This window comes from Condylura cristata, unplaced genomic scaffold (genome assembly GCF_000260355.1).
Source record: "Condylura cristata isolate star-nosed mole 26May11 unplaced genomic scaffold, ConCri1.0 scaffold00024, whole genome shotgun sequence".
NCBI lineage: Eukaryota > Metazoa > Chordata > Mammalia > Eulipotyphla > Talpidae > Condylura > Condylura cristata.
The window spans coordinates 33,714,173-33,732,252 of NW_004567125.1; the positions used below are offsets into that span (position 1 = coordinate 33,714,173).

The 18,080-nt window shown below is 51.2% G+C and overlaps 1 protein-coding gene across 2 annotated transcripts; it reads left to right on the forward strand.

Annotated features, from left to right (window-relative positions):
• The first annotated feature begins 27 nt into the window (after nucleotides 1-27).
• PRKACA (protein kinase, cAMP-dependent, catalytic, alpha) lies at nucleotides 28-16,492 on the forward strand. Of its 2 annotated transcripts, none has more exons than XM_004688689.2 (10): nucleotides 28-73; nucleotides 8,121-8,182; nucleotides 8,618-8,746; nucleotides 10,982-11,080; nucleotides 12,113-12,195; nucleotides 13,299-13,425; nucleotides 13,514-13,609; nucleotides 13,700-13,822; nucleotides 15,445-15,609; nucleotides 16,016-16,492. In XM_004688689.2, exons 1-10 carry the CDS (start codon nucleotides 28-30, stop codon nucleotides 16,139-16,141), a joined length of 1,056 nt encoding a protein of 351 aa, XP_004688746.1. In that variant the 3' UTR covers nucleotides 16,142-16,492. The 2 variants fall into 2 exon arrangements, with proteins under 2 accessions (XP_004688746.1, XP_004688745.1); XM_004688688.1 differs by lacking the exon at nucleotides 28-73 and adding an exon at nucleotides 3,577-3,740 and having other exon boundaries at nucleotides 16,016-16,177.
• Nucleotides 16,493-18,080: the final 1,588 nt, after the last annotated feature.

Genomic DNA, 18,080 nt, shown 5'->3' on the forward strand with positions numbered 1-18,080 from the left:
TCGGCCCCGGCCGCCGCCGCCGCCGCAATGGGCAACGCCGCCGCCGCCAAGAAGGGCAGCGAGCAGGAGAGCGGTGAGTGCCGGGGCCGTGACCCCAATCCCGGCCCCGCGCTGCCAGTCCCCTCCCGGTCCATCACCGCCTAGCCCCTCCCCCACGCCACCCCTCCCTTACAAACACACACACTTCTTGCTGCTTGCCCCTCAGCGCCCCTCTTACCTGCTTGTCTACGATTGGGCCCGAGGGCAAGTAGAAGACTCCTGTAGGGACCCCTTTGGGCAGAGACCGCTCTCCACTGCAAAGGTTGTATACCACCCCACCCCCCCAGCTGTCACTGCCAACCATGGCACGTCTGACCGCTTGGGCCCTACATTGGGCCCTGTCACTACCCCACCCCCTCCTCTCCTGACCCCTCTCTCCAGATTCTAACCCCTCTCTTCCTAACTCACCTCTCCCACAGGTGGGACGCACTGTCAGGCCCTGACCCAGGCTTGTACCAGTCTGGGAGTGCTGTGGGGTTTGCCTTCCCCATGAAGGAACCTTGGCCACTTGGTGACCACACCCCTCCCCCCTCTAGCCCCCGCCATCTTTCTCTTGCCCTTACCCTCTTCACCTTATCACCCCCCAAAAAACCCTGCTGTGCCCCCCTTGCGCATTTCCCAAAGCCACCTCCAGCATTGTTTTTCGCTTTTGTGTCACTTGGCACAGGGGACAGGATCTTTCTGGGTCCCTCTGCCCCTCTCCCATTCTGTTACTCTGCTTCTCTGCTTGTGCTGCGTCCTCCAAGCAAGCATCTGTCCCTGGCTGGGGTAGCAGACTGTTTATGAACCTAGAGAACTGCTTCAGTGCTTTCAAAGCCAAGTTTGAGCCAGTCTTGTTGGGATTCATTGCGTCCTTGAGTTTGGTGGGTGGCAGTGGCAGACCCTTTTCTCAAGTCCTGCTGTGCAGTGAGCTCTAGGTTCTGTGAAGGGCCCCTCAATAAATGGTTGTTTCACAGTTGAGGCTCCGTCATTCAGCCAGGCTCTGGGGTTTCTTCATCGTCTTCTGGCCCAAGATGAAAAGGGTATGAAAAGTCTGGATTTAGCAGGGCTCATTCAGCTTGAGCTGGGATGGTGAGAAGGGGACTCAAGGCAAGTGGGAGAATGTAATGGGTGATATCTAATGACTTGCCTTGCTCAGGGACATACAAATTCTGATCATTCCCTTGGCTCAGCTAGAGAGAAGTCTGCTTCCCCCCACATGTACACAAAACTCCCAGAGTGTTGGCCTTTTCCAGTCAAGCAGAGAAAGACATCCTGTTTCTAGAAATGCCTTCAGAAATGGCCTCAAGCCCCTTCCTCAATTCTTCCAATTCTTAAAAATTATTACCACTCCAGGCCTAAAGGTGGATCTCAGCTCTAGAATCCCCTTCTTGTTTCCCAGAAATACTTGGAGCCCTGAGGAAAAAAGAGGAGGTGACATCTAAATATACCCTTCTCAATTATTGGTCTCAATAACCCAGCATTTAATTGCTTCAGATGCCCCTTCCCAGAAAGACCTGGACATAAAAGCCCCATAACTATATCCCCATACAGATTCAAGTAATGGCAAAAGAATCATTGAGTAGCCATGGGAAGGCCTGAAGTGTCACCAATGGGCGGGGGTTGAGGAGGCAAGTGCCTGTAGCTGAGCACTTGATGACAGAGAAGCAGGTGGATAGTGACCAAAAAAGGTCTGGGCATGAGCTTGGAGGGGGCCCCTAGCAGGTGAGGCTGCCTAGGAGGTGGGAGATGGAAGCAGGCAGCTATATATTGCAGTGGCTCATTTGAAAGTTGGGGAGATGACATAGTCCTGGAAAACTTTCAAGATATATCAGACACGTGGGGTGGGGAGTGGAAAGCTTAACAGGGCAAAGGATTCCCAAGAAATAGATGAGAGTCTCCAGAAGGAACCCCTAACTCTTTCAGAAGATGGGCTTGATACCCTGAAATGAAGTATATTGATGAAGTACTGCTACTGTTTATTGACTATCAAGGGTGTACCAAGCTAAGTGGTTTTTGTAGATTATCTTCTCAAGTGATTTTTTTTATAACTAGCCAGTTATAAAATATATACCCAGTTTTGTAACTATCCAAAAGGGCTTTCTTTTCTTTTAAGATTTATCCATTCATGCATATAAGAGCTGCAGTGCAGGCCAGAGGTGTGGGGGTTGGGGAGGGGTGGTGAGCATATTCACCAGAGACAGAGTGGGGAGCAGAACAGGCAGACTGACTGAAATACACTACTGAGGGGAGCAGTGGGCGAGACAGGAGACGTCTGCGCTGTGTGGGCCAGCTCCCTGGCTGGCTGGGGATTGAATTTATGCTATGAACTTACGCTGGAGTGGCTGCTGATAGCTATAGTACTGAGACTCAACTGCACTGCCCCATCAGCAAGAACCCAAAAGAGCTTTCTGCGTTTGATGTGGACAATGTCACAGAGGCAGGATTCACATCCAGATCCACCTACCAGCCAGCTTCCTGGACCTCAGACATTCTCAAGTTGCCTTTCTGATTTTGCTGTAGTCATTGATATTAATTTAATATATCAAAAACTTGGACTCACTTTGGTTCATATGTAAACCTTGATCCATACAAATGAAATCACAGGGTAGATATGCCAAACTATTCTTTCTGATACATGTTGAAATACAATGTAACTAGGAAAGTGAAACATTCCTAAGACCATTTCATGCCTTGCCACTGGGACTTACTCACACTTTGGGAAACCAAGCTGTACTTCTTTTCAGGGGTTTGTAGGAATTCTCAGAAGGAATAGCATGAGGAAGGAAATCCCTTTTTTGCTTTGAAGCATTGATTCTGAGAGGATGGAGTCAGACAAAATTTGCAGGGGTGGGGGCAATAGCCAAGCCAGCCTGCAGGGGGCACCTGAATTTCATCTGCCTGACACCAGCCTGATTAGGGTACGGGAAATGCCTAAACTTCACTCAGCAGGCACATTTCAGCATCCTGAAACCCCTTGTGCCACGTCTCGTGCCAGGACAGGATAGCATCAGCATTCTCCAAAGAGAGCAAGGTCAAGAACAAGTCCTGGGGTAGGGTAGGGTAGGAGAAATATGTACTCAAAATTACAGAAACCATGGGCAAGGGTTCAGGTAAGACGCAAAGATGGCAGAGAAAAAAATGACAAACCCAGGACTCTGATCAAGCTGCAGGAATTAAGAGAGGACAGCGGCCCCAAGAGGCCCCAGGGACAGGTAGCCAAGTGGGACGCAGGCCTTGGCTGACACTGGCTGAAAGCACCCCTGGGAACAGGCCTACAGCAAAGCAGGCAGGGCCAGGGAAAAGGAGCCCCTCACAATCCCCCAAGCCACAGGGACAAGCTCTGAGAGTGATAAATGTCCTCAAGAAGTCCGCAGATGGGAAGAATTATTCCCCTCTAACATCCTACAGAAGTCCAAGAGCCAAACATCTTCTCTGCATTGGCAGTTGTATGGGTACCCAAGAGGGTCCTACCTAAGCAGCTTTTTCCTTTGCCCAGTGTTGCCTACAAAAGCCTGAGGGTCCTATTTGCCCTTCCCTGGAATCTCCTGAGTCCCTGGTTGGGTTTCTCTTACTGCCACCACCTCACAATCCCTAACTCCCCTTGTAGGCAGGGCTCTGGGAATGGGCAGCCCAGCTGGTGACACAGGTCTCATGAGCCTTCCCAGCCACCGTAGTTTTGGTGCCTTGAGAGGAAGACTAAGTGATGGCATCCAACGATGGTGAGGCTGAACCCTGTTGCTATAGCAACTCCCAGATAATCTCTGCCCCTCAAGTCAGGGAGGGGCAGTGGTGGGGTTTGGGGAACAGGTAAAGAGGAATAATCTCTGGAACCCTGGCTGGCTCTGGAAACCCCTTCCTTACCAACTGTCCTGGACTGGAGGATCTGGGGAAGCATAGCAGGCATGGTTGGGCCAGTACAGACAAAAGGGGGTGATCCAGCCAGAATGTGGGTCCAGCTCAGCGTTGGGATCGGATCGTAATAGATAAATACAGATCATAATGTCCAGTACAGAATGGAGGGTCCATCAGACTGGGGAGTGATCCAGCCTAGTATTGAGTTCCAGCCCAGACTGGGGAAATCATCTAATATAGACTAGATCCTGTTCAGAATGGGACTTTGGTCCAAGTATTGGGACCCAGTTCAGAGTGGAAGGGGATCTAGCCTAAAGCAGGAGTTCCAAGCTTGACTAGATTAATTAGCCAGCCTAGTGCAGGGGCCCCAGCTCAGGCTGGGCATCTGTGCCCCAGAATTCCCAAGACACTGATTTCAGACAGGGGAAAAGCGTTATTGTCAGGATGGAAATGTGGTGGGCTCTTTACTGCTGGCTTTTCCAGGGATGTCTGGGGTTTCCTCGGTGAGCCCAAATTGAATCCTAACCAGAGTGGAGGCTGGCAACCCCCCATGTGGAGATATGGGTAGGGTAGCAGACTGCAAGCCAATAGCTGGCTGAGTTTCCCTCTGCCACTGTAGCAGGGGCTATGGGTGCCAGGCACTCTACATGAAATTCCCACTAAACTTCTTCTTTTAGAACTCAGAAACAAGGAGGAAGATGGTCAAAGCCACCTCCCTCTCTCCTACCCCTGGGTTTAGCCTTTCATTTCTGGTTTGGACTTTTCGTGTCTGAGCAGAGCCAAGCACAGCGCAAGGTTTGACAGAGGCCAAGGACATTCATTCCCCAGGATGTCATCCCCCAACCCACCCCTGTAGAGGAGCAAGACAAAGGCAAATGTACCCATTTCTCCCAGGATAGCAGGATTTGAGGGCTCCAGGTTCAAAGAAGAATCCAGGAGGAGTTAGGGTGGTGCTCACCATCACTCCCCTCTTGTTTCTTTTCAGCTGCTCTTTCAGCTAATTAACAGGGCTCTGGGGCCTCTTTAGCCCCAAAGGGGCCCCGGCTGCTGCTTGGACCTGAGTCTTAACTCCTTCCCCTCTACTCAGTGGGCACTGCCATTCTTTGGGTAGTCCAGCACCTATTAGGGGAGGTAGAACTTGGCATCCCAGAACAGTGAAGTCCCTGGAACAGGAAGTTAGCTTTAGCACCCCACCCCAGGGCAGACTGGCCAGCCAAGAGGGACACCTTCCGGAGAATCTTCCCACTGCCTCCTGCCAAGGAGGACCTTTGTAGACCTTGGCCGTCCAGGAACAGGTACCTTTAAATGGATCCATGGCAACCAGCTCCTCCTCTCAGGTCCCCGGGGACTGTCCCCAGAAAGCTAGCTCAGAGGCCTGGTATTTACTGGTCCCCCTGCAAAGGGAAGAGTCCATGGAAAGCCCAGGGAAGCCTGGGATGGAGGTGGGATCAGGCAGTGGCCAGGGTGGAGACTCAGAGACCACCTTCCAGCTGTGGCTGCAGCTGTTCCTCTGGGCCCACCTAGCTGTCCGTTTCCTGGGCTACCTGTGCCGCACCCTTTGGGCTCCTAAGCCACAGCCAGCTTCCTGAGCCACCCTGGTTGAGGGCCGGTGGACCCTAGATCACCCTATCCTGTTCCACCCCTCCTTGCACCCTCTGCTGAAGAGGCAGGAAGCCGAGGTGAGTGGAGGGCTTCTGATGGTTCCCGCTTCATTTTCACTCTTTGTGAACTAACTTCTCCTATATCTACCCCTTCCCCTCACCCCCATGTCCCATCCTCTAATCTGGCAAACCTCTGGCACCATTGGGAGCTGGAGCAGGGCTGTGGTAAAACCAAGGCACCTCTGACCAGCAGACAGTCAGGGGTATAGCCCTACGGAGACATGAGAAAGCACAGAACAGACATGGCAGTTCTTAAGCCAGCTGATGCTAGATTCAGAGACCACCTTCCAAGCCCCCTGCTCTCTGCCTTCTTGGGTGTGTAGATCAGTATCCCAAGGAGGTTCCTTTTCCCTCCCCTAGCCCCATCCAGAATTTCAGTGTGGATTATTTGGAGGTTTTGTGTCCAAAAGGTTCTGCTAGTGACAGCGTTGGGAGGGCAGGTGTTGCCCCCAGGTTCAGAGCGGTGTCTCGGGCAGTTGAGGGCCCAGTCAAGTGCCAGACTACAGGTCCTGACCATTTCTTGCCCAGACTACGGGTCCTGACCATTTCTTGCCCTGCCTTTCCAGTCACCCTCAAGACTTTCCCAGTCAGCATTCTCCCACCTGCCACTCTTATAGCCCCATAGAGGATTCTTCACTCCTGACACTGAGGGAGAGATTGGGAATAGTGGGCAGTGATGGCTAGATGGATTCCCAGCACTCTGTACAGGTGCATTTGGCAGATAGCAGGCAAGGCCAAAATACCAGTGTGTGGGACACGTTAGGGTAGTGCCCATCCTGGGAACTTCAGGGGTTGAGGGCAGTGCCCTTATGGACACACCCTGTGTGCTCCGACCGCATGGATATAGTGGTGTGGAGGGCACCTCAGGCCCGCTCAGTCTTCTCAGCTGTACGTGGGAGTAAGAGCAGCTCTGGGCTGATGGGGTCAGAATGAAGCACAGAAATCGGGCACTCGGCATGGGACTGGCATACAGAGGGGTCCTGCAATGTGCTGAAGAATTCATCAAGCTGAGACGCTAGTATTTGAGAACTTGATATAGTCCTGTTTTTTGTTGTTTTGTTTTAAGATTTTTTTCTTTTATGTAGAAGAGCTGGGGTACAGGCCAGAGGTTGGTGGGAGGGAGGTAAAAGGATTCACCAGAGACAGAATGGGGAGCAGAATAGGCAGATCTACCGAAATACACTGCTGAGGGCAGCAGGTGAGACAGGTGATCTGCTACGCATGTGGGTCACCCCCAGCTGGGGATTGAATCCAGGCCATCAGCGAAGAAGCACTGAGGCCCCGAGGCCATCAGAGAGGCCCGCTCCTGTGTTTTATACCTCAGTCAAACTACTTAAAAGTAAAACTCAGAGCTTTTTTTTTTTTTTTAAATAATATAATAGTTTGTTTTTACATCATTTTGTGCCTTTTTCCATCTCAGTTGTAATCCCTGTGGACTTCCCACCAATTCCCACCACAGCCCAGTGCACTCCCCCCCAACCCCATTTTTTATCCCATTTCCCACTCCATCCCCATAAAATGTCTCTGGTATATAGTTGTTCATTATTATTATTTTCTCCCCTGATCCTTTATATTCCTGCTTCATAGCCGTTCTTTTTATGGCACTAACCCTATACCAGCCATTCTCCAGCTGCCTTTGCCAACATTAACTCATTTAGTCTTTACAACTATCCTGCCAGGTGATTACTTGTTATCCCCATCTTACAGATGAGGAAAATTGAGGCCCAAAGAGGTGAGATCAGTTGCCTAAGGTCATACAGCCAATCCAGGGACCTGAATGCCATCTGGTCCCAGAGTTCTTTGCTAGGTTGCATTTCAGCGTTGGCGAGAATGTCTTTTTGCAAACCACCATTTCCTAGAGTATTAAATGGGGATGGTAGATAAAAAGAGAATTGGCCTAGGAGCCAATGAAGCAGTAACACAAAGCAGTAGGCCTAGGGTCTACCAGGGAAGTCTTCATTGTTAGAGGATGACAGTGTTTACCTTGGGGTGCTGAGGGATCCATGAAGGGGTGGTGTTAGGTAAAGCCTCCCTTGAATCAGCTCAGGAGCCAGGGCCCCTCAATTGGCAAAGGTAGTAACATGGCCAGCTGGGGGCCAAGGCGACAGCTGAGCCCCCCAAGGGCGCCTGCTACCCGAGCCCCAGAGGCCTCCACCCGGGGCCAGCCTCCCCAGAGAAGAGCTGGAGAAGCAGCCAAATCCTGTGGCTATAAATACCTCAGCTGGCTGTGTCCCTGGCCATGGAATGTTGGTCAGAACTGGGGCGAGTGGGGGTGGGCTGTCCCGGGTGTTGCACTTTGTCCCCCTGAGAGTGACCCCTGAGTTGCTCTGTACCCCATTTGGGAGGAGTTGAGACTGTATCCCACCTTTCTGTAGTAAAGGGAGCCCAGGTCCCAGCCCAGATTAGGGCTTCCCCCAAGCTGCCTTCAGGCTCAGCCAGGGCACTGGAAGGCACAGGGAAAAGGTCATGTTCAGGGTTGAAACAACTGTACCTCACTCTCCACCAGTGGGCATCTCCCAAGGAAAAGCCTGGGTCCACCCTGTTGTGATGGGGACGCCATCTAACTTTCCCTTCTCTTCCTTTCAGTGAAAGAATTCTTAGCTAAAGCCAAAGAAGATTTTCTTAAAAAATGGGAAAGTCCTGCTCAGGTAAGTCCCAGGGGTGCAGAGATCAAGGAAGGGGATGCTAATAGCCCTCAGACCCCCAGTTTCCTCCCTGTAACATGGGTGGGATTTTAGGGTCTGTGGTGGGCTGCAGACCTCTGGGGACTCCTGGGTGAGGCATCCAGTCACCCACTACTAGGCTTTCCTACCCCAACACCCTCTTTTAGCTGGCAGCCCCTGCCCCCCATGCAGCTGCCAGCAGCTCCTGGGCCCCAAGCCAGGACTGGATCTGGCCTCTGCCAACCGCTAGGAGGAATGCACCCTCTGCCATCTTGTTTTTCCAACCTCTATAATGAATCCCCTCACTCCACCTGCTGCCCCAGGCCCCCTCTGCTGGTGGTGCTACAGACCCAACCCCCAACCCAAGGAGACCACAGGGAGGGGGTTCCATGACCCCCCCCCCAACCCTTCCACCCACAGAATACAGCCCATTTGGATCAATTTGAACGCATCAAGACCCTCGGCACGGGCTCCTTCGGGCGGGTGATGCTAGTGAAGCATAAGGAAACCGGGAACCACTTTGCCATGAAGATCCTCGACAAACAGAAGGTAAGCCCAGCCCTCCTCGGCAGCACAGTCCCACCCACATGGCCTTTGCCTGGGCCATCCTCACCACTTGGGGTGCTTTTGCCACCCATCCACTCACCAGCTATTTCCTCCGCCTCTGTAAGGTTCCAGGGCTGAGGGCCAGAAAGCAGGGTACTGCCTTCATGAAACTTCCCCTACAGGTGGGCCACCACTGCCAACCTCAGCACTGTGATGGGTCAGACACCTTGCTGGCATTTGAGAAAGCCTGAAATCTTCCTACAAGAAGTGACATTTACCCAACTTTCTTTAAATACTTCTGAGATACCACTTTTTTGCCAGGCACTAAACACTCAGGAACAGTGCTCTCTGATGGAAATGTAACACAAGCTACATGTGGTTTTGAATCTTCCAGAAGTTCTTTTAAAAAGTCAAAAGAAATAGGGTAGGGTGAAACTATTTTTTTTTAAGATTTATTTATTTATGGGCCCTCCCTGGTGGCACAGCAGGTTAAAGCACAGTACTGCAAAGCTAGCTACAGCTGCTTCAGTGCGAGTTCAATCCCTAGCCCCCAAAGTGATCCACATGGCACAACAGACCTCTCCTGTCTTGCCCACTGCTCCCCTCAGCAGTGTACTTTGTTGATCTGACTATTCTGCGCCCCACTCTGTCTCTAGTGAATCCTCTCACCACCCTGGCACCTCTGGCCTGTACCCCAATCCTATATGCACAAATAAATCTTTTTAAAAATATTTATTTATTTGCATACAGAACTGGGTACAAGCTAGAGGTGTTGGGGGTGAGAGGTTTCACCAGACACAGAGTAAAGAGCAGAACAGGCAGATGTACTGAGACACACTCCTGAGGGGAACAGCAGGTGAGTCAGGAGAGGTCTGCCACACCATGTGGGTCACCTCTCCTGTGGTGGATTGAACTAGCGCTGCATGCAGTGGCTGCCGATTTTCATAGTGCTGCACTTTAACTCATTGCGCCACCAGGGAGCGCTGTTTTAATAGTGTGCTGTAATTAATGCAAACTATATCTACAGCGTTGCATTTTAATATAGGTAACCCATTTAAAAGTATTTTTATGTATTTTATAACTGTGTTGCCAGTTTTTAAATCTTTGTCTTAGATACTTAAAAAAAAATTTTTTTTAAGATTTATTTATTTTGGACCCTCCCTGGTGGCGCAGCGGGTTAAAGCACTGGACTAAGAAGCTTAAGCCACTTCCGCATGAGTTCGTTCCCCACCTGCCCCAGAGGAGATCCACATAGCGAGGCAGACCTCTCCTGACCCGCCCGCTGCTCCCCTCAGCAGTGTACTTAAATAAATAAATAAGAATCTTTAATAAAAAATAAAAATAAAAAGATTGATTTATTTTATTCATACAGAACTGGGGTACAGGCCAGAGATGCGGAGGCTGAGAGAATTAACCAGGGACAGAGTGGGGAGTAGAACAGGCAGATCAAGAAGTACACTGCTGAGGGGAGCAGCGGGCAGGTCAGGAGAGGTCTGCCGCGCCATGTGGTCACCTCCGGGGCAGGCGGGGATCGGGGGATCGAACTCATGCAGAAGTGGCTTAAGCTTCTTAGTGCAGTGCTTTAACCCGCTGCGCCGACAGGGAGGGCCAGATACTTAAAATTTTAACCCTGCTTCCCCAGTCACTTGCGAGTGTCACACTCCAGCCTCACCCTGACTGTCTGCCTGTGATCTTGGGCCAGTCTCTCCCCTTCTCTGTGCCTGGACTTCCAAGCCTGAATGCTCACAGTGCAGCCCCTTTGGAGCTCTTTGTCAGATGTGTCAGGGCACTTGCTGGGGACAGCGGAGTTTGGAAGAGGAATCAGCCCAGGATTCTGGTGGATGTAGGGGTACTTTTGATGGAAAGTATTTCTAATTCCCTTCCTCCTGGGCAGCTACTCCCATGTGTCTTTTCAGTTTTAGCACAGCTGCCCCTTTGCCCAGGAAGCAGTCTCTGACTCCTTCTCAGACTTCACCAGTGCCTTATTTGGGCATCCACAGACCCTAGACTTCCTCCACCAAAGCTCTGACCCTTCTGGACCATAAGGCCAGATAACTCATGTGTTCTTGCCTTGAACTGAATGCTCTGCTGGAACAAGTAGCCCCTATCATCTTAATGTGTCCTCAGCACCTTAACCCAGCAGACTTCAGCCACTCAAAGCAGCAACCCTAATCTGGGCATTAGGGATCAAAAGTCCTTCTCATGTCCCCTCATCTTGGCTTGTTTCTGTCCCTGCAGGTGGTGAAACTGAAACAGATTGAGCATACCTTGAATGAAAAGCGCATCCTGCAGGCCGTCAACTTTCCGTTCCTTGTCAAACTTGAGTTCTCCTTCAAGGTGAGATTCCCAGCCATAGAGGGCAAAATGCTAGGGCCACTACAGTGGGTACCAGCCATCAGGGGAAGGGAAAATATGGCTGAGTACAACTTTGCTTCTCAGCTGGGACTGGAGCCGAGGACAACCAGTGGCCGCCCAAGAAGGTAGACGCACTGAGGGGCAAGCACAAAGCCCCCGAAAGAGGGCTATGGGGGTAGGAGGTTCAGGAGTGCACTGTACAGGCACTCTGCTAAGTCCAAATCCATCTTCTGGACCTTCCAGCCTCTTGTTCACTGAATTGATTCCACCAAATTTGCTACCACTGTTTACAGCAAAAACTTGACCTCTGAATACGGCCACATACTCAGTGCCACACCACCTGGGACCCAGGGGCAACCCCAGCTCTGCACTTCCTGGACATGTGATCCTGACAAGGGAGTTCGCTCTTCTGAGCTTCATTTTCCCTTCTGTAAATGAGGAGTCATATCAGTCCCACCCAGCGGACTTGTCGTGACAGTTTCCAGCTCACCATGAGCACCCCTAGTGAGCTCTTCAGAGTGCCTTCCTAAGCTTTACTTTGAGACTACTTGAGGGGAGAAACTTCAAGGCCTACAACCTGGGAGATGACAGGACCTCCAACCTCGTTTAATTCTGTGCTACCACAACTTTGAAATCTGTCATCACCTTTGCCAAAACTCTTGCCACAAATTCTGCAGTCATATTTTACAGGTGACCAGACTGTGGCCAACAGCCTTGCCCAAGTCAGGTCTATCATGAGCTGCCACAGTGCCCTCCCTCCAGCCTAGGTATGGTGGCCCTCACTTTTGCCCCCCAGTAAGTAGGAGAATAGCCATATCTTTTTCCTCCTGGGCCAAGGGAGTTGAGAGGTAGTTCAGTGTGCACAGCACCACTTGCTCAGCATGCGCTATACTCAGGGAGCCAGAATTGCTCTTGTCGTTTTATTCTAAACACCTGCTGGCCCTGGACGCCAGGCCTTCAGTTAGGTCCAGAGCTCAGGGAACAAGAGTGCTGACCAGCTGCTGCTTCCAACAGGACAACTCTAATTTATATATGGTCATGGAGTACGTGCCTGGTGGGGAGATGTTCTCACACCTGCGGCGGATCGGAAGATTCAGGTAAGCCAGCTGCCCCCAACAGACCAGACCACGCTATCTGGAGCACACTATCAAGTGGTCTCTTGAGGGCCTTGTGGATTATTGTTTGTTCCCCCTGAGCTAAGAATCTGCTAGGTCTCAACCACCATGAAACACAACAAACATGGTAGCTTCGATGTCACAATCTTAAGCTAGCAAGATTTATGCAGCTTTTAAGTTCATGTTTTATCTTGTTTTTTAATAACTTTTTAATTCTATTTATTTATTTTAAAGGTTTACTTATTTATGCATACAGAACTGGGTATAAGCCAGAGGTGCTGGGGCGGTGAGATGATTTACCGGAGACAGAGTGGGGAGCAGAACAGGCAGAGCAACTAAGTCTACTGCTGAGGGGAGCAGCGGGCAGGTCAGGGGAGGTCTGCCACGCCATGTGGGTCACCTCCGGGATAGGGGATCAAACTCGCACTGAAGCAGCTGCAGCTAGCTTGCAGTGTAGAGTCCTTACCCATTGCGCCACCAGGGAGGGCCTCATGCTTTTTTTATTTATAAAGATAGGAACTTCATATTCAATAAGTCCATGCATCTGTTCCTTGAGCTTTAATATTTGCATCCACTTATGTAATCTTCACCCAAAACCCCATATAGAACATTTATATCACTGCAGAAAATTCTCTTAATGCCTTTCTTGGCAAAACACTGCTCTGACTTTGGCTATTGTCCTTTCCAGCTCCAAATACCACAAACTTGTTTGGTCTAGGTTTTGAGCTGGATATAAATGGAATCACACAACTCATGTTCTTTTTGTGTCATCATTCTTTCGCCTCATATAACCGTTTTGACCTAGGCATTTGAGTGTGCTTAGAGTTGGTCCTAATGTTGGTGATGGTGCATGGGATTCCATTGTATGAATTGAACACAGTCCGTGACTCCATTCCTTTGTAGATGGGCATTTGGGCTCTTTCCACTTTGGGTTTATAAGAATAAGGCTGCTCTGCTTGTGTATTTTGGGTAGCTGAGCCAGAGGTGGCTCTATAGGCCCACCTGCTGGACTCTGGAGGCAGGCAGGTCCTGCTAGGGCATGAGTAGTGGCACTTACCCATCTCCTTCCTGCTTGTCCCCACCAGTGAGCCCCATGCCCGTTTCTATGCGGCCCAGATTGTGTTGACCTTCGAGTACCTGCACTCACTGGACCTCATCTACCGGGACTTGAAGCCGGAGAACCTGCTCATTGACCAGCAGGGCTACATTCAGGTGCTCACCGAGCCAGGCGAGGGGCAGCCCCAGGCAGCCTGGACCTGAACCCTCCCTCCCAGCCAACCTGCTCTTTTTGTGCCTACAGGTGACAGACTTTGGTTTTGCCAAGCGTGTGAAAGGCCGCACCTGGACTTTGTGCGGAACCCCTGAGTACCTGGCCCCTGAGATCATCCTGAGCAAAGTAGGTGCTCCTGCACCCATCCCTTGATGCTGAGGTGCCCTCCACTCACACCCCTGCCTCACTATGTTGCCCTTACCTGTCCCACTCCAGGGCTACAACAAGGCTGTTGACTGGTGGGCCCTGGGGGTACTCATCTATGAAATGGCCGCTGGCTACCCACCCTTCTTTGCTGACCAGCCCATCCAGATCTATGAGAAGATTGTCTCTGGGAAGGTGAGACCTGAATGAGGGGGCTCAGCTATGGGACAGACTTCCTGCACACTGATAAGGCTTTCTCATCATAATAATCTAGAAGTTCATTAAGGCCAGATAGTAAAGCCGGACAAATGGCCATGCTCAGGCCAAATCCTGGCACAACTATGCTGTCTAATTTCAAGACCTCCACAAACTAGGCCTCACTCAAACTCCCATTCTGCCTGTCACAAGGCTCATCTCATCTTTAGTATCCCCTTCTGCATCACTGATCACAAGTTACACAGCAGGAAATCAAGTGTGGTCTGTGCCCAGAACTCAGAGTCCCACATTGAGGGTGTGCAGCCTACACCTCCCAACTAGAGCTACCTTTGAGGGTTTGGGTGTTCAGTGGTTGCCTCCCTGCCTACACCTCAACCTTGCTGTTCTCCTCAGTTTGTACCCTAGCACTCTGAGGGAGGAAGCAGAGAAGGCACATGTGTGTTGTCATCATAGGCACCAAGAGCCCACCTCTGTCCTCTGCTTACCCACCTCTCCAGGAGGACCCATCTATACCCTCCCCCTGGCCCAGCATTTACACATGGGAGCTGTGGCTGGGGCAGAATCACAGAAAATGGGAGCAACTCTGAGGTCAACCCCACTCTAGCTGCTGGCTCTACCACCTATTGACTTTGAAACCTCAGGCAAGCCCCTTTTACCCCTGTCTTCTTAGCCTCATCTTACGCATCTAGGAACTGGGGAGCCAGCCAGCCACCTGCCTCTCAGGGAGATTGGGAGCAATCATCAACTGTACAGGAGGCCAATAAAAGGGAAAACTTAAGTAGACTAGAAGTTGTTGAAAAAATGACCCAGTGGGAGAAAAAGAAAAAAAACCATAGAAGATTCCAAGGGAAGAAGAAAAGATGAGCATAATTCCTTTCTTTGTAGGACTATACAGTTCCCACGCACCCTCAGCGGCATTATCTCCTTCAAGCAACCCTGGCCCAGGGAGGTTAAGGGCCATGGCCAAGGTCATACAGCAAGCATGAAAGAGGCAGAGAGGGATAGAAGTTGGTTCTTGGGTTGTAAAGCCAGCAACTGCTTGTGTACAAGTCTATGGGTTCAGAGTGTTGGAAGAGTTCAGCTGAGTCTTAAAGAATAGAAGAGTCTTAGCTATGCAAAGAGAAGTAGAAAAAGAATCATTTCTCTCCTAAGTATAAATATGCCAGAAACCTCCAGAACCCAGCAGGACTACGTTATGGAACAGCAATTAAGAAGGCAAGTTCTAAAGTCTCCAACCCTCGATGGAATCGTCCAGTCTAAGTCCCCTGTGTAGCTGGGGACAGACATTTTAATTTTCCCTTCTGACCTTCATTTTCCTCTTCTGTAAAATGGGAAGTATTGTAGAGGTGACCTTAGGGCACCAGTCTCAATGTAGCCCCCTCTGGAGCATGCTAACGGAGTTGACTAGAATTGTAAGTTCTCAGATCCACCCAGACCTAGATGGAAAACTATAGCAAATCCAGTGAGCTGTTTCAGCAGGAGTCAAATGCACACCCACATTTGGGACCCACAGCCCAATAGGACTGTTGAATGGCCAAGATAGTATTCTGGGCTCCCTGGCTGTCAGCCACTCCCCATCCTGTCTTATACCTCCTCTTCAGGTGCGGTTCCCATCCCACTTCAGCTCAGACCTGAAGGATCTGCTGCGGAACCTCCTGCAGGTGGATCTCACCAAGCGCTTTGGGAACCTCAAGAATGGGGTCAACGACATCAAGAACCACAAATGGTTTGCCACGACTGACTGGATTGCTATCTACCAGAGGAAGGTGGGACCCCCTCTCTTGGCCCATTAATGCTTTTGTTGGGGAGGGGGGAAGGAGGAACAAAAGCACAAAGGACTGTCAATGGGGAGATGAGGAAGGCAGAGAGATGAGCTCTGAAGGAGGCAGCTTGAAGCAATGGGGGTCTAGAAATGGGATTCCAGAGTCATGTGGCTACTCTGAGGTCATTTTTGACCTTGGACAGGAGACACCACTTTCTCTGGGGAGTAATTTCCCCATGGGTGTGAGTTGGCTATAATAAGTATCTTGGGTTAAAGTTAGACCATAATATAATGCTAAGAACAGGCCGGGATCAGAGTAAGTTAGCTAACAAAAGTTAGGCCATTCACACTTATTTAAGGACTGATTCTATTGACTGCTGAGGTCTGGGTGATTCTTGACCCCTCTCCAGGTGGAAGCTCCTTTCATACCAAAGTTCAAAGGCCCTGGGGACACGAGTAACTTTGACGACTATGAGGAAGAAGAGATCCGAGTCTCCATCAATGAAAAGTGTGGCAAGGAGTTTTCTGAGTTTTAGGGGTGTGCCTTTGCCCCAGTGGGTTTTCTTTTTTGTGGGGGGGGGGTTGGATTGAACAGCCAGAGGGCCCCAGAGTTCCTTGTATCTATTTTCACCCCCATCCCACCCTCCAGGATAGGGGAGCAGGAAGCCCAGATAGTCAGAGGGAAACACTAACTAGCTGGTCCCCTCACCTGCTGGGTCCTCCTGCCCCTTCTATTGCTTTTGCCTTTCTCCTCCCAACCCCCCACCCAAACCCACCTCTGCCTATTTTAAACTAGTTTCTCAGTTCCAGTTAGACCAGGTCTTGCTGGTGTATCCAGGGACAGGGTGTGGAAAGAGGGGCCCAAACTTAACTCCAACACCCCCCCCAAAAAAAAAAACAACAAACACAGGCACCATTCATTAATGGCAAATGAAGGCAAGTCCACCCTTCCCTTTACAAAATTCCACCTGGGAAGGGGAGATTTTTAGTGCCTGCGAGCATTTAAAAAAAAATTTTTTTTACAATCTTATTTAAGTTCCACCAATGCCTCCCTGCCTTCTCCCTCTACCCCCACCCCTCTGATGTCGTCCTCTCCCACCCTCCCTCCTCAAATTCTTTATAACAGGGCTGGGAAGCAGGCTGAATTTGTAAAGGAAGGAGCTGGGGGGGTTGAATCTTTGCCCCAAGCTGCTAATCTCCCCTAATCCCCCTCCTTGGGGATCCCCTGCCAAGCCTGGAGGGTTTCACCCCCTTTAGGAAGCCCCTGCCTCAACAGACCTTTCTTCATCCTTGGCCTCTGGGACCCAGACAAGCAGCTGACCCCACTCTCCCTGCCAAAGAGTTGTCCCAAGAAAAGACTGAGGGAGCTCTGAGCGTGGGGTCTTTGCTCCCAGCAGCACTTCCCCCAAACGCTTAAATTTTATTCTCAGCTAGATTTTAATGCCCAGCCTCCTCTCAGTTCAGTTGGGAAGGCAGTATCTCCCTCCACCCTCCAAAAAAAAGATGTGGAAGAGTGGCAAAGCCCTTACCCCACAACCCCCACCCTCACCCCCCCCTTTCCTGGTTCCAGACCCACAGTTGAAGGCCAGGGTTGCTGGGGAGGGGTTTACCTGTTTTATTCACCTAGAAGCCTCGGGCAACCCCCCTACCCTGGGCGCTTCTCTGCTTAGTTGTCAGTTGTCCATCACCCCTTCTTCCTCTCTAATTTGTGCGTTTTTCTCTTAAGTGGGTAGCCACCACCCCCATTCATCCCTAAATTTATCTCTCTGAACTATCTCCCCATACCAGGTGGAGCTCTCAGGCCTAGGGTGGGACCCCGGGTGGGCGCAGGGGCAAGTCAACCTGTGTGCTGCGAAAGACGCGACTTCCTCTTGAACAGTGTGCTGTTGTAAACATATTTGAAAACTATTACCAATAAAGTTTTGTTTAAAAAAAAGTGTCGCTGGTGTTCCCGACTTTGGTCACCTGTCCCCCCCCAACGCACCTCCCCCTAAGGGAGTGGAGAGGGAACCGACCCCAGAACTCAGGCTGATCAAGCCCTAGCCTTGGAAGACTGGGCTTAGCTGGAATTCCGCCACTCCCCCTGCCCCGTAGAAGGGGGCGCCAAATTGCCCTCTGACCCTCAATTAGGGGTCCCCTACCTATGTGACGCGCCCCTCCACGCCCAGCCCTGGGCTGAGGGCACTCCAGGAAGACGCCGGGGCCAGCGCACCCGGAGGCCCAGCGGCAGCGGGGGCGGACATAGGGGGGAGGGGGTAGATGGTGCGCGCCCCCCTTCCCGCATCCTCCGCTCAGAGCTAGGGGCTAAGCGCGCCTAAAGGGCGCGGGGGCGGTGGCAGTCCCGGGGTCCCCGTGGCGCTCGGCGAGTGCGACGCCCCAGCCAGCGGGCGGCGAGTTCCCGGTAAGTGCGGTCCCGAGAGCGGAGCGCGCTGGGGAGGCGTGGAGAGGGGGGCTGGGCGCCGGGGACGTCTGGGT